This window comes from Aotus nancymaae, unplaced genomic scaffold (genome assembly GCF_030222135.1).
Source record: "Aotus nancymaae isolate 86718 unplaced genomic scaffold, 86718_ANA_hifiasm-v0.15.2.pri h1tg000002l, whole genome shotgun sequence".
Classification (NCBI taxonomy): domain Eukaryota; kingdom Metazoa; phylum Chordata; class Mammalia; order Primates; family Aotidae; genus Aotus; species Aotus nancymaae.
This window is the reverse complement of record NW_026988413.1, coordinates 52651430-52667633: the sequence shown is the minus strand read 5'-3', so window position 1 is coordinate 52667633 and position 16204 is coordinate 52651430. Positions and strand designations below refer to the sequence as shown.

General features: G+C 39.3%; 1 protein-coding gene across 2 annotated transcripts in view; it reads left to right on the top strand.

Moving 5' to 3' along the window:
• Positions 1-16204, top strand: part of RINT1 (RAD50 interactor 1) — a 33352-nt gene that overhangs the window by 7877 nt on the left and 9271 nt on the right. Inside the window, exons 4-11 of one of the 2 annotated variants that reach the window (XM_064374617.1) lie at positions 1012-1253; positions 4487-4660; positions 4767-4916; positions 6376-6532; positions 7263-7369; positions 7460-7685; positions 8757-8894; positions 11129-11328. In XM_064374617.1, coding sequence (XP_064230687.1) covers positions 7286-7369; positions 7460-7685; positions 8757-8894; positions 11129-11328 — 648 coding nt within the window. In that variant the 5' untranslated portion in view covers positions 1012-1253; positions 4487-4660; positions 4767-4916; positions 6376-6532; positions 7263-7285. Of the gene's footprint in view, positions 1-1011; positions 1254-4486; positions 4661-4766; positions 4917-6375; positions 6533-7258; positions 7370-7459; positions 7686-8756; positions 8895-11128; positions 11329-16204 lie in introns of both variants that reach the window. The other variant, XM_012456303.3, reaches the window with a different exon arrangement.

The following is a 16204-nucleotide window of genomic DNA, read 5'->3' as shown; positions in this document are numbered from 1 at the left end:
GCCTTTTAGAATGAGATCTTTGTTTGCTTTTTTTTTTTTTTTTTTTTTTTTTTTGAGACAGAGTCTCTCGCTCTGTTACCCAGGCTGGAGTACAGTGGCATAGTCTGGGCTCATTGCAACCTCCTCCTCCTGGGTTCAAGTGATTCTCCTGCCTTAGCCTCCCTAGTAGCTGGGATTATAGGTGCATGCCACCATGCTGGGCTAGTTTTTGTATTTTTAGTAGAGATGGGCTTTCACCATGTTGGCCATGCTGGTCTCAAACTCCCAAACCTCAAGTAATCCGCCCACCTCGGCCTCCCAAAGTGCTGGGATTATAGGTGTGAACCACTGCGCTCGGCCCTTTGTTTGCTTTTGAAGGAAAATATTTAGTAGGTAGAACATGTATTACTAAGTTTTCTCTCGCTGGATCCTCTGCTGAGCCTGTCGAGGCAGACCTCTAGATGCTTACTAGGGGCCAGCGTGTTAGGTCCCTTCCTATACATGTATGTGTATATGTATGTATGCATATATTTTTTACTTATTTTTTTTTGTTTCATTTACTGTTTTCAACACAAAGGCATACTTCTTCCTGACATTCATATGTATATAAAACAGTATTTTATGTTTGGCTTTGGTTGGTATGGGATGAAGAAATTAAACCTTTCTTTTGAAGGTTTTGATGGATGATTTCCAGGTCTGTTACAACAAATATGTATTTTGAAGGGAATGAACTAATAAAAAAGGTTGCATACAGCCTGGAAAACATAGTGAGACCTTGTTTATATTTAAAGAAAAAAAAGAAAAGCCAAATGTAGTGGTGCATATGTGTAGTCCCAGCTACTGGGGAGGTTGAAGTGGGAGGATGGCTTGAGCCCAGGAAGTCAAGGCTACAGTGAGGTATGATGGCACCACTGCACACCAACCTGGGCAACAGAGTGAGATCCCCTCTCAAAAAAAAAAAAAAATTAGAAAACTTCATCTGATTGCTGCTCTTCTTTCTCTCTTTCATTTTTTTTTTCTTTTATTTGTCAGGTACTTACAGTTTCATCAGAAATCCCTAAAAGAATTCAAAGTGCCTTAAAAAATGCAGAAGAATCAAAGCAATTTCTTAATCAGTTTCTGGAGCAGGAAACTCATCTCTTCAGCGCAATTAACAGCCATTTGCTGACTGCACAGCCTTGGATGGACGATCTTGGAGCCATGATTAGCCAGATTGAAGAGATCGAACGTCATCTTGCTTACCTTAAATGGATTTCACAAATTGAAGAACTAAGGTAAAATGGGCCTCTTTGTTCTCATAATTACTATTTTCCTTTGAGGCTTCTGTCTTAAAGAGTGCATGTGTACCATTAAATAATTGAGTTAATTAAAGATTATAATAATTAACCAGTTATGAAAATAGCATGATAATGCTTCTTTTCCTTTATTGTGAATGAACATAAACTTTTCAGGAAACTTAATTAGCATTTGAAAGAAGGTAATGTAAGTATGTTAAACTTAAGTCTCAAAACTGGAATATGAACACATGATAAAAACTATTCTTTGTAATGCCAGATTAATAAAACACATAGTTTGGTAATAGGTATTCCTATTTAATTTTTAGAACTGATCACTTAATAATGGATTGCTTTCTTTCTAATTTGAATATTTTTCAATGGGAATCATAAGAGGTACACAGTATTCTTGGATGAATAACGAGGTATTCTACCTCTGGGTAGGAAAAACAAGGAAGGCTTGACCTTTGTTCTTTTTGAGTTGAATAGCTATCACTGGTGGTTAATTGTATCTAGTTTTGCCTTTCAAACAACCTGAAGTAACATTTCCACCTAGATTAGTAGATTCTTTTGTTTCATGATAAGGTCCCCCAGTCCGCCCAAATTGTACTGTCCCATCCTTGGATTGTTTTAACTAGTACTTGTTGCAAAGCGTTCAGTAACCATTGTTGCCTAAAAAGCCTGAGGGAAAAAGTCATCTGAGGGTTTTAATGTTCTGTTTCAAATGTATCGTAGGTAATAATGTTATGTTTGTTATGGATATTTTATGCATTTATTTTTACTGCATACATTTCCCAAAATTTTAAAGAATGTAACATATCAGTACAGTATAGAAATCTTTGTTTTGCATATATGAGTTTTACATATAAATTGATATGCCTAAGATTGTAGTGTTGATTCTAGAAATTGACTAAAAAGTTTACTTTTTAGAGCATCTCCTTCTTATTTAGATAAATTATATTGCCGTAAAGTAATTTTTTAAATCTTGCTTTATTTTACTGCTTTTCTCCTTGTCCCTGAGAAAGGAAATACCATTAAGGGGCAATGTTAATAACTTTATTAAGTACAATAAGTTATTTGAAACCCTCACTCTTGTAGTAGCCAAAGTAATAGATTAACTGAAATAGGACTATGATTATTGATAACTTTTTTCTTTCCTTATTTTTTTTTAAATTTAATTTATTTCTCTTAAATTTTTTTTTGAGACGGACTCTTGCTCTATTGCCCAGACTGGAGTGCAGTGGCACAATCTTCTCAGCTCACTGCAACCTCTGCTTCCTGGGTTCAAGCCATTCTCCTGCCTCAGCCTCCTGAGTAGCTGGGACTACAGGTATACGCCACCATGCCTGGCTAATTTTTGTATTTTTAGTAGAGAGGGGGTTTCACCATGTTAGCCAGGCTGGTCTCAAACTCCTGACCTCAAGTGACCCACTTGTCTTGGCCTCCCAAAGTGCTGGGATTATAGGCGTGAGCCATTGTGCTTGGCCTCGATAACCTTTTCTGATATCTGAATTGTTTGTAAGGGAAATACGCTGAGGGATTTATGTTAGAAATGTAGATCAAGTTCATAAGCAAGTAGAGCACCGTTATTTTTTTCTCTTTAATAATGTGTTCTTTTCCTGAGGTCTTATAATAATATCTCTATTTCTAGCTTTCCTTTAGAGCTTCTGGGATTTTCTTCATCTCCAGATTTCTTCATAATGGCCTGATTTTATTCTGATGGACATTGTCTTTTTTAAAAGTAGTTTATTCTTGTTAGAATTAGTATCTTCATATTAGCTCTATTTCTTGGATACTGTAGGTATAGCCCTATCACTCTGAGTGAACCCTGTTTCTCTGGCTTTTCCTATGCTGTAAATGTCATTTATGCTTTAGTGTTGTGAGCAAATTTATTTCATTACATCCTTGAAAGCAGTACTCCTGCCAGGCATGGTAGCTCATACCTGTAATCCTAGCACTTTGGGAGGCTGAGCTGGGCAGAGCACTTGAGCCCTGAAGTTCAAGACGAGTCTGAGCACCTTGGCAAAATCTAATCTATGTTAAAGAAAAAAAATTAGCTAGGCGGTGTGGTGAGCACCCCTAGTCCCAGATACTTGGGAGGCTGAGATAGGAGGCTCGCTTGAACCCCAGGAGGCTGAGGTTACAATGAGCTGTGATTGTACCACTGCACTGCAGCCTGAGTGACAGCCTGGGTGACAGAGTGAGACCCTGTCTCAAAAAAAAAAAAAAATCAAATAAAAAAGCAATACTCTTATATTCTGTGTTTGTACATTTGAAATTCTTCTGTAATATTTGTACTTTTTTTTTTTTTTTTTTTTGAAGAGATGGGGTTTCACCACATTGGCCAGGCTTGTCTTGAACTCCTGACCTTAGATGATCCGCCCACCTTGGCCTCACAAAGTGCTGAGGATACAGGCATGAGCCACCATGTCTGGCCCCTGTACATTTCTTAAACATGGTAGTTTTTATTGGAATTACATTTCTTTGAAGTGGGAAATCAAGTTCAGCTAGGCAAAGTAGGTAAGAATTGAAGAACATTGTACTTGACCTTACCAGATGCTACCCATGTTATTCCCTTGGATTAAGATACTGAAGACTTCTGTAAAAGGCAGATTGATCAGAAATGAGTGGTGTCCACAGGAATGTGGCACAAAACAGGTCTGTCAGGAGGAGTAGGAAGGGAAAGGTCCTGGGAGGTCTCCAGAACATAGGCTACAGGCTGCTGCTTTTAGAAGAATGCAGAAGTAGAGGACTCTAGGCTCCCAGAGAGGCCTTGGTATCAGGTTAGAAAACAAAGGCTACCTCAGGGTGGTGCTTCATTCTTCCTTGAATATAACTTTATATAAAACATGAAGAGGAACTTATTCCAAATTTGAAATTATTCTGAGCAATCTGTTCTTTCAATTTGCTTTTAGCTGGGCATGGTGACTCAAGCCTATAATCCCAGCACTTTGGGAGGCTGAGGCGGGTGAATCATTTGAGATGAGGAGTTTGAGACCAGCCTGGCCAACGTGGTGAAACTCTGTCTCTACTAAAAATACAAAAAAATTAGCTGGGTGTTGGGGGGCACGTCTGTAATCCCAGCTACTTGGGAGGCTGAGGCAGGAAAATCGCTTGAACCCGGGAGACAGGTTACAGTGAGCCAAGATCACGCCTCTGCACTCCAGCCTGGGTGACAGAGTGAGAACTCCATCTCAAAAAGAAAAAATTTTTTTGCTTTACTTTGTTTACAGTGATAATATTCAGCAATATCTGATGACCAATAATGTACCAGAGGCAGCCTCCACTCTAGTATCTATGGCAGAACTTGACATCAAACTTCAGGAATCATCCTGTACTCATCTTCTTGGTTTCATGAGAGCCACAGTTAAATTCTGGCATAAAATTCTCAAGGACAAGCTTACAAGGTAGGGAATTTACTACCCATATTTTGTGGTACTTGCTTTCCAATGGGTATTTGGTGATCATTTGGTGGTGATGTACTCAAATGTATGTGTTACTTTTCTGTTGCAGTGATTTTGAGGAAATTTTGGCACAGCTTCATTGGCCATTCATTGCACCCCCTCAATCACAAACTGTTGGCTTAAGTCGACCCGCCAGTGCCCCAGAGACATACAGTTACCTGGAGACACTGTTTTGTCAGCTTTTGAAACTACAAACCTCGTATCTTTGTTGCAGTTGAAAACTTACTAAAATTTCTTCTTTCTAGCATGGATTTGTGGCTTGAGAGTAAAACCTTTTCAAAATGGCCAAGAAAGCCAAACAAGAATCCTGTGTTTGGACTTGGTCTGTAGATGCCCACCAAGTGGTGGACTGTACTCTTGGAAAGTGAATTGCATGTGGGTGGGAGGGCTGTAAGGAAGAGTTCAAGATACATGACTGATCCAAGTTCGTAGCACAAAAAGATCTCTTGGGATGATAGAACAAATGGGCAATTGGGAGGAAACCTTAGTAACAGTATTAATTTAATCAAATGATGCTTGAATTTTTTTTGTTACTAGTTTAGGAAAGTTTTATAGATAAATTCTGATAGCATTTTCGTGGGTTTTTTTCCCCCCAGACAGAATCCTCTGTCGCCCAGGCTGGAGTGTATGGTGTGATCTCAGCTCCCTGCAACCTCTGCCTCCCGTACTCAAGTGATTCTCCTGCCTCAGCCTCCTGAGTAGCTGGGATTACAGGCATGTGCAACCATGCCTGGCTAATTTTTTTGTTGCAGTTGTTAGAGACGGAGTTTTAGCACGTTGGTCAGGCTGGTCTTGAACTCCTGACCTTGTGATCCACCTGCCTTTGCCTCCCAAAGTGCTGGGATTACAGGTGTGAGCCACCAAGCCTGGCCAGTTTTTTTTTTTTTTTTTTTTTTTTAAAAGACGGAGTTTCACTCTTGTTGCCCAGGCTAGAGTGTAATGGCACCATCTCAGTTCACCGCAGTCTTTGCCTCCTAAGTTCAAGCAATTCTCTTGTCTCAGCCTCCCACGCAGCAGTGATTACAGGCATGTTTCACCATGTCTGCCTAATTTTGTATTTTTAGTAGAGATGGGGTTGCTCCATGTTGGTCAGGCTGGTCTCGAACTCCCGACCTGAGGTGATCCGCCCACTTCAGTCTCCCAAAGTGCTGGCATTACAGGCATAAGCCACTGCGCCCAGCCCATTTTTGTGTTTTGAAGACATGGTCTCACTCTGTCAGCCAGGCTGAAGTCAAGTGGTACAGTCACGGCTCACTGCAGCCTTGACTGCCCAGGCTCAATTGATCCTCCCACCTCTTCTTCCTGAGTAGCTGGGACTACAAGCATGTACCACCATGCCCGGCTACTTTTTGTTATTTTTTCTAGAGATAGGGTTTTGCCATATCGCCCAGGCATGTCTCAAACTCCTGGATTAAAGTGATTCGTCTGCTTCAGCCTTCCACAGTGCTGGGATTACATGTGTGAGTCACCATCATGCCTGGCTTTTTGTGCATTTTAATTGAATGTATATTCAATATAAAGTGAGATTACTTATTTGCATAATAATTACTGAGTATCTGATACATTTGTTGGAAAACTTTATTGCGTGTGTATACATACATATGTGTGTGTGTATTAGGTATACTTTTGATTCTTTTTCCTTGACTTGATTATGTCAGAGATGAATTACTTACTGAGCCAAAACAACTCCCAGAAAAATACTCTCTACCTGCATCCCCTTCTGTCATCCTGCCCATCCAGATTATGCTGACTCCTCTTCAGAAGAGGTTCAGGTATCACTTCAGAGGGAACCGGCAGACTAATGTGTTAAGCAAGGTGTGTTTTGCCAGCTCTTGTTCTTCATTTTTATTACTAGCAAATGTTGGAGTTTCTGTACTATTACTGGTTTAAGTTAAAATCTGACTCTATTCACTTTGTTTTTTTCTAAACGGCGAAATTCCTGTTTTGTCACTTCTCTTCATACGTATAATTGAGGACTTGTGTTCATATACTGTAAGAAAATATGGTATTTTTGCTCTTGGGCATCAGATGTTACCGAATTATCATTGCAAAACAAAGCAAAGCAAATATTAAGTACTTGGTATTTCTGCTCTTAAACCTGTATAAGACCTGTAGTTTTTGTAATGCAGACTAGCAAATTTTTTCTAAATTTACTTTTTGAAAATAAAACCATAAGAAAATTATATTTAACAATTATTTTCAAATGCTATTTCAAAAAATTTATAGGCCATCAGTTCTTTGTAATACTCATCATTTTGCATATTAATGAAGTGCTAGGTTTTAAATATATGTGACATTATAAATTTATGAGTTTATTGGCTTAAGTCACATTATTGAAATTTATTGGGAGTACATTGGCAAACATTTGATTATTAAGTCTTGCAGGAGTTAAAAATTCAGAGTAGAAATTGTGCTCTTACATACAGGAATTTTCAACTAATATTTGTAAGTGTTGTGCATATACAATTAAATAGATTCATGTAATTATAACTTTTTAATTGGAATGACTTAAGAATTCAAACTATTTTCCTCCTTCCTTAGCCAGAATGGTACTTCGCTCAAGTACTTATGTGGATTGGAAACCATACTCAATTTCTGGATGAGAAGATTCAGCCAATATTAGACAAAATAGGCTGTTTGGTAAATGCGAGGGTAAGAGACTCAGTCCTGTGTTTCTCTTTTAGAACTATATGTGTGCATGGATAACTTTTTATTTACACACCTGTTTTTATATTTTTTTAGCTTGAATTTTCTCGGGGCCTTATGATGCTGGTTCTTGAGAAGTTAGCCACTGATATTCCTTGTCTGCTATATGATGACAATCTCTTCTGTCATTTGGTGGATGAAGTACTCTTGTTTGAAAGGGAGCTACACAGTGTTCATGGCTATCCTGGCACTTTTGTTAGTTGTATGCATATCCTTTCAGAGGAAACCTGTTTTCAGAGATGGTTGACGGTGGAGAGAAAATGTAAGTGCTGATGTGGCCAGAGGGTAGGGAGATATGTCTGTTTCTGTGGATATAAATTTTTGATATTTTTCTTTTCCAGTTCTGAGTAGGAACTAGAGGCTCTGGAAGTTTCTTTGTCAGGGTTTTCTGAGTTTCCTTCAGAGATAATCTTTTCTTCACATGAAACTTCCATTTTTCCTGGAATTATACTCTACGTGTTTCTAGAGTGGAGTAGTAAAGCCAGTGGGGTGTATAATTGTTTTATAGATTTTATCGTAGAATTTTTTATTTTATTTATTTTGGGACAGACTCTAGCTCTGTTGCCCAGGTTAAAGTGCAGTGGCGCGATCTCAGGTCACTGCAGCCTCCACCCCCTGGGGTCAAGGGATTCTCCTGCCTTGGCCTCTTGAGTAGTTAGGATTACAGGCGCGCACTACGACATCTGGCTAATTTTTCTATTTTAGGATTGACAGCGTTACAACATGTTGGCCAGGCTGGTCTGGGACGCCTGACTTCAAGTGATCTGCCCACCTTGGCCTCCCAGTGTTAGAATATTTTATTTATTTATTTATTTCTGAGATACAGTCTTACTTTGTCACCCAGGCTGGAGTGCAGTGAGCTGATCATGGCTTACTGCAGCCTTGACTTCCTGGGCTCATGTGATCCTCCTGCCTTAGCCACCCCAGTAGCTGGGACTGTAGGTGTGTGCTACCACACCTGACTACTATTTGTTTGTTTTTTGTAGAGATGGGGTTTTGCTATGTTGCCTAGGCTGGTTGTGAACTCCTAGACTCAAGCAATCTGCCCACCTTGGTCTCCCAGAGTGTTGGGATTACTGGTGTGAACCACTGTGCTTGCCAGTAGAATCTTTTTGACTGTAGCTTAAATAGTCAACTGTTTTCAAAATTTGGGGATGGGGGTAAAGTATCCTGTTTAAAATAAAGCATTAATTAAGTCAAATTTAATACAACTAGTGGGAGATTGTAGGGTTTTTTTAATAGAAAAGCCATCATTCCTAAAAAATTACAAATTGAATAATTAGGAATGACTATAACTACTTAATTGATATAATCCTTTTTTTCTGCTTCTCAGTTGCTCTTCAAAAAATGGACTCAATGCTTTCATCAGAAGCTGCCTGGGTATCGCAATATAAAGATATCACTGATGTGGATGAAATGAAAGTTCCAGATTGTGCAGAAACTTTTATGACTCTACTCTTGGTTATAACTGGTAGGTATAAGTTTTTTAAGATACAACTTTGTTTTAAAAGTACTGCTTTCACATGGCATTTTTTAAAGTAGCTCAGTAGGCTGGATGCAGTGTTTCATGCCTAAAATCCCAGCACTTTGAGAGGCTGAGGCGGGCAGGTTACTTGAGCCCAGGAGTTCCAGAACCGCCTGGGCTACATGGTGAAACCCCTGTCTTCCAAAAAGTACAGAAGTTAGCCAGGCATGGTGGTGCATGCCTGTAGTCCCAGCTACTTAGGAGGCTGAGGTGGGAGGACAGTTTGAGCATGGGAGGTGGAGGTTGTAGTGAGCCGTGCTTGAGCCACTACACTCCAGCCTTGGCGAGAGAGTGTAACTCTGTCAATAAGGTAATCAATAAATAAGTGGCTCAACAAATTAATATTATATGATGGTTGTCTTTAAATTCAGTTTCTATACTGGTAGAAATCTAACAATATTCTAACTTTTGGGTTTTTAATTTAAGGATTTAAGCATTAGTGTACATGAAGGGAAACTTCCTGAATAGTTACACAAAAACAGTTAAATAAGAATTTAATTTTATTATCTAAACTCGCTTGTTATTGGGCATTTTAGGTGTCTTCAGTAAATGGTGATTGGCCTATATTTAAAATATTTTCTTGATTTTGATTTATCAAAGATTGCAGAAGAGAGTAAAATAATAAAGTAATTTTAAGGATTGGAATAGTAACAGAAACTTCCGTTATAGTGCAGGGATTCTCTGGCTGGAGGGTAGCCTAGCATCCTCTGGCCCTCGTTGGTCTTTAGGCATCACATTGTCCCATTGTGGGCCTGCTGGTTGTCCAGGTGCCACTGGGCCCTCATGGCTACCATCCCTGGCCCTCTTCACCTTCATCCACCAGCCTGTCCATTTCTTAGGCTTGTCTGGTAACCTGAAGCCCAGTCAGCAAATAATTGCATATTTTTAACTGTAAGAAAAATATGAAAAACACGAAGACAAAAACATTAAGGAAAATTTGTGTGTCTCTTAAAAACTTTTTATTGGGAAAATTTTCACACATACACAAAAGTAGGATAATATGATGAACTCTCAGATACCCATTACCGAAGTTGAAAGCAATTCCCACTTTTCAATTACTTTTTTCTGAAGTATTCTAAAGAAAATTTCAGACATCATGTCAACTGTAAATTATTTATGTTTTTGAGACAGAGTTTTGCTCATCACTCAGGCTGTAGTGCAATGGTGCTATCTTGGCTCACTGCAACCTCTGCCTCCCGGGTTCAAGCAATTCTACCTCAGACTCCTCAGTAGCTGGGATTACAGGTGCCCACCACCATGCCCAGCTAATTTTTTTTTTGTATTTTTAGTAGAGATGGGGTTTCACCATGTTGGCCAGGCTGGTCTTGAACTCCTGACCTCAGGTGATCTGCCCGCCTCGGTCTCCTGAAGTGCTGAGATTACAGGCGTGAGTCACCACGCCCAGCCCAAACTTTTGACCTCATGTGATCCACCTGCCTTGGCCTCCCAAAGTGCTGGGATTACAGGTGTGAGCCACTCCACCTTGTGTGTAAATTCTTAAATTTGTATCTCTGAATTTATCCAAGTTCTTCCTTTTTAAAAAAATGCCATTTATTTGTTGAATAAACTGTCTTTTTTTTTTTTTTTTTTTTTTTTTTTTTTTTTTTTTTGTGAGACAGTCTCACTCTGTCTGTTGTCCAGGCTGGAGTGCAGTGATGCAATCTTGGCTCACTGCAACCTCCACCTCCCTGGTTCAAGCAATTCTCCTGCCTCAGCCTCCCAAGTAGCTGGGATTACAGGCACACGCCACTAGTGCCCAGCTAATTTTTGTAGTTTTAGTAGAGGTGGGATTTTACCATGATGGCTAGGCTAGTCAGGAAGTCCTGACCTCAGGTGATCCACCTGCCTTGGGCTCCCAAAGTGTTGGGATTACAGTTATGAGCCACTGTGCCTGGCTGAAACTGTAACTTTTATATATAATTTACTCGTTTGCCTTTTTAAAAAATTGAGGCATACTTTACATACAGTGTAATGTGCAGATCTTAAGTGTACTATTCAATAAGTTTTGGCAAACATGCATACTTTTGAAAGTCATATCCTTAAGAGAGCTCAGAAATAAATCACACTTGACTAGTCAATTGATTTTTGACAAAAGCACTAAAGCATGACAGTGGGGAAAACTTGTAACTATATCTTGGATGGTACCATAAACCTTAATGTCTTAATAACTTTTTCCACAGACAGGTATAAAAATCTTCCCACAGCTTCCCGAAAGCTGCAGTTCCTGGAGTTACAGAAGGACTTAGTAGATGATTTTAGGATACGACTGACACAGGTGATGAAAGAAGAGTCTAGAGCTTCGCTTGGCTTTCGATACTGTGCAATTCTTAATGCTGTGAACTACATCTCAACAGTACTAGCAGATTGGGCTGACAATGTTGTGAGTTAATATTCTTTTATATTAAGTAATATATTACTAGTTTGAACTATTAATGCTTTTTGAAATTGAATCTATTGCAAGCAAAAATAAACATGCTAGATAGAATCATAGTGCCATAATTAGGAGGTGTAATTAAAATACACGTTTTTGTCAAGCAAATCTCAAGTACTTAAATAATCCTGATATTTTAATGTATTTAACCATTGGAAAAGCAAACCTTTCATGAAATAGTTGTTTATAGAGTGAACCATTTGGAAATATCGTATATGGTAATTGCAATCACAAGAAAAGCTAAGATTAAATAGTGATGTCAAAAGCAATAAAATCCAGGACTATAAGGAACATAAAAAAATGTTTAATACCTCTTGAATGTCTTCAAAACATGACAAATTATAAAGAACCATAAAAATAGGAAGGAAACATTTGAAGTTTTAATTGTTTCATACATTAAAAAACTATTTGGCTGGGTGCACTGGCTCATGCTCGTACTCCCAGCACTTTAGGAAGCTGAGATGAGAGAATTGCTTGAGCCCAGGAGTTGGAGACCAACCTGGGCAACATAGGGAGACCTCATTTCTCCAAAAAATAAAAAAATAAAAGTAGCTAGATGTGGTGGCACATGACTGCAGTCCGAGCTACTTGGCAGGCTGAGGTGGGAAGATTACTTGAGCCCAGGAATTCACGACCAGCCTGTGCAACATAGACCCTGTCTCTACAAAAAATAAAAATAAGTAACATTTTGTGTATCATATTTTCAAATATATGCATGAGTAAATAGAATAGGTAAATGAACTTTGTGGCTATCACTTGACTTCTTACACTAATTTTGTTTTATTTTATGTTTTTTTTTGAGGCGGAGTTTCGCTCTTTTTACCCAGGCTGGAGTGCAATGGCGTGATCTCGGCTCACCGCAACCTCCGCCTCCTGGGTTCAGGCAATTCTCCTGCCTCAGCCTCCTGAGCAGCTGGGATTATAGGCACGCGCCACCGTGCCCAGCTAATTTTTTGTATTTTTAGTAGAGACGGGGTTTCACCGTGTTGACCAGGATGGACTCGATCTCTTGACCTCGTGATCCACCCGCCTCAGCCTCCCAAAGTGCTGGGATTACAGGCGTGAGCCACCGCGCCCAGCCTAATTTTGTTTTATTTTTTATTTTTTTTTGAGATGGAGTTTCACTCTCGTTACCCAAGCTGGAGTGCAATGGAGCGATCTCAGCTCACTGCAACCTCCGCCTCCTGGGTTCAGGCAATTCTCCTGTCTCAGCCTCCTGAGTAGCTGGGATTACAGGCACGCACCACCATGTCCAGTTAATTTTTTGTATTTTTAGTAGAGACGGGGTTTCACCATGTTGACCAGAATGGTCTCGATCTCTTGACCTTGTGATCCACCCGCCTCGGCCTCCCAAAGTGCTGGGATTACAGGCGTGAGCCACAGCGCCCGGCTTCAGGGTGCCCTTAACAGTCACTCTTCTAAGATCATCTGTGAGAATACAAAAGTCAACTTGGGTTTGTACCAACTTGGGTGTTCCATAAAGTAAATTTCATGGCGGAATGCATTAACAGAACTAGGATGACAATGAAATGGTAAAGTGGACATTAAATGTCAAACTCACTGTACTGAATAAATCTGATAGTGACTGAAAATTTTGATATGAAATATTAAATATATAAAATATATAATTGTGTCATAAAAAACAGGAAGATGAAGACAAATGCAATTTTAAAGACAAAAATATACTGTTAGAAGGTGATAGGTAAAGTGAGAATTAAAAAATTACAAGGTTAAATAATTAGATTGATTAATTGAAGATAGGTGATAAATTCCACAGTATAATGGGAAAAACAATTTTCAAGTGTGTACAGATGAGTCACAAAGATGGACAAGGTAAATTAATTTAAAATTTCTGTGCATTATCAAATCTTAATGCAATAAAACGAAATAAAAGCAGAAATGAAATATATTAATTCATGGACATGTAAAAACATTAAATCCTTGGATTAGGAAGTAAGTCTAGAAAACATGACATATTTTAAATTATGAGTTTAAGAAAAAAAATTGTAGTATATTAATGCATTATATAGTACATTTTGTTATATGTAGAACAAAAATTTATGATTACTTCTAAAGCATTGTATAGAAGAAAATGTATTCCTCATAATACCTATTTTAATGTAAAAGAAAAAGCCAAACAAAAAATGTTTTTGTGTTAAATCCCAGGTAATAAGCCATATAAATAGGGAGCAAAAGTAAATATGATCGTTATAGATATAAACAAGATAAACACCTGATAAACACAATCATGGTTTATTCCTATCTGGAATCTGGCTGGGACTTAGTAATTATTTAGCTTTTTTTCTTTTTTTTTTTCCTTGCAGATGCATCAGGATTTTTTTTTTTTTTTTTTTTTTTTTTTTTTTTTAAAGGAATCTTGCTCTGTTGCTAAGCTGGAGTGCAGTGGCACGATCTCGGCTCAGTGTAACCTCTGCCTCCTGGGTTCAAGTGATTTCTCTGCCTCAGCCTCCCAAGTAGTTGGTACTACAGCTGCCCTCCACCATGCCTGGCTAATTTTTTGTATTTTAGTAGAGATGGGGTTTCACCATGTTGGCCAGGCTGGTCTCAAACTCCTGACATCATTCATGATCCACCCAGCTTGGCCTCTCAAAGTGCTGGGATTATAGTCATGAGCCACCATTCCTGGCCTAAAGCTTTTTTTTTCTATAAAAATGTTTTTATTTTTTATTTTTTTATTTTTATTTTTGCATGAAGGTCTCATAATATAAAAATGTTAATAAAGGTCTGATAATATAAAAATGTTAACTGAAATCCATGTGCATAATGTCATTCTGCTGAGCAAGGAAAATAAAACAGTTATTTTATAATATGATTATAAGATAGAGGGTAATGATCAATTTGTTTATAAAGTCAGCTAATCTGGCTGGGCGAGGTAGCTCATGCCTGTAATCCCAGCACTTTGGGAGGCCAAGGTGGGTCGATCACCTGAGGTCAGGAGTTTGAGAGCAGCCTGGCCAACATGGTAAAACCCCGTCTCTACTAAAAATACAAAAATTAACTGGGCGTGGTGTTGCACGGTTGTAATTCCAGCTACTTGGGAGGCTGAGGCAAGAGAACCCTCTGGAACCCAGGAGGGAGAGGTTGCAGTGAGCCAAGAATGCACTGTTGCACTCCAGCCTGGACAACAAGAGTGAAATTCCGTCTCAAAAGCAAATAAAATAAAATCAGCTGATCAAACCCTGTCTCTAAAAATACAAAAGTTAGCCAGGTGTGGTGGTGCACGCCTGTAATCTTCAGCTACTCAGGAGGCTGAGGCAGGAGAGTCGCTTGAACCTGGAAGGCAGAGGTGGCAGTGAGCCGAGAATGTGCCATTGCACTCCAGCCTGGACAACAAGAGCAAAACTCCATCTCAAAAAAAAATAAAGTCAGCTAATCAGCATACATACGTTCATTTTGTACTTTTTTATGTGTTGTCTCTAATTTAAGTAAGTACTTTATTCTCTCAGCACCCCCACAGCTCCATATTCTGTGAAGCATTTTTAGTAATGTGCAACAAATTGTTATTCTTGATTCTTGTGCCAGATTTTCAGCTTCAATGAAATTATTTGTAGAACATCATCAACTGTTTTATGTGGTGCTATAGTCTGTTAAGAAAGATGGCTGGGTGTGGTGTCTCACCCCTGTAATCCCAACACTGGGAAGGCAAGGTGACCTGGTCACTTAAGCCCAGGAGGTGGAGACCAGCCTGGGCAGCGTGGCCAGACCTCATCTCTACAAAAAATACAAAAAATTAGCAAGCATGATGGCACACCCCTGTAGTCCTAGCTGTTTGGGAGGCTAAGGTGGGAGGATCACTTGAGCCTAGGAGTTGAAGACCAGCCTGGGCAGCATAGGGAGACCCTGTCTCTACATAAAATTAACTGGGCATGGTGGGCATGCCCTCTGGTCCCAGCTACTTGGGAGGCTGAGGTGGAAAGATTGCTTGAGCCCTGGAGGTTGAGACTGCAGTGAGCCTTGATCATACCACTGCACTCCAGCCTGGGCAACAGAGGGGGACTCTGCCTCCCTCCCTCTGCAAAAAAAAGATGAATAAGCCATCATCCCTACCCTTAGAAAACGTATAATCTCATGCTGAATTAACTGGGTCCTCTCTCAGCAGAAAATAATCAAATTTCGGAATTGATTTTTCAAATTGTGAATGAATTGTGTCCTAGTGTGGTTATTATGTGCAAATCTTGCCGGGTACTGTTGCTCACACCTGTAATCCCAGGCTGAGGTGGGTGGATCACCTGATGTCAGGAGTTCGAGGCCAGCCTGGCCAACATGGTGAAACCCTGTCTCTACTAAAAATACAAAAAATTAGCTGGGTGTGGTGGCAGGTGCCTGTAATCCCAGATACTTGGGAGGCAGAGGTAGGAGAATCACTTGTACCCAGGAAGTGGAGGTTGCAGTGAGCTGGGATTGCGCCATTGCACTCCAGCCTGGGCAATGAGTGAAACTCCGTCTTAAAAAAAAAAAAAAAAAAAATTATATATATATATATATATATATATAATATATATATATGGTGCAAATTCTGTCTTAACCTCAAAAATACTTTAATCATTTTCACAGCCCTGTAGCCAGTAAATGCTTTATAAGTAAAAATTATTAAAGCTCTTGTATTGCATAATTAGAAAATGGACAAAGAATGGAACAGAGTTCACTTTCCATTTGTTTCAGGTTCTCTCCTGATAACTGTCCATTGCCAGATTGTACCAAGCCTGAAATATGCAGCCATTCAGAATTAGGAATTTTTCAGTTTTAGGTGACAGAAACCAGATTCAAACTGGCCTAACTTGGGGTGTGGGATAAGGTATAGGAG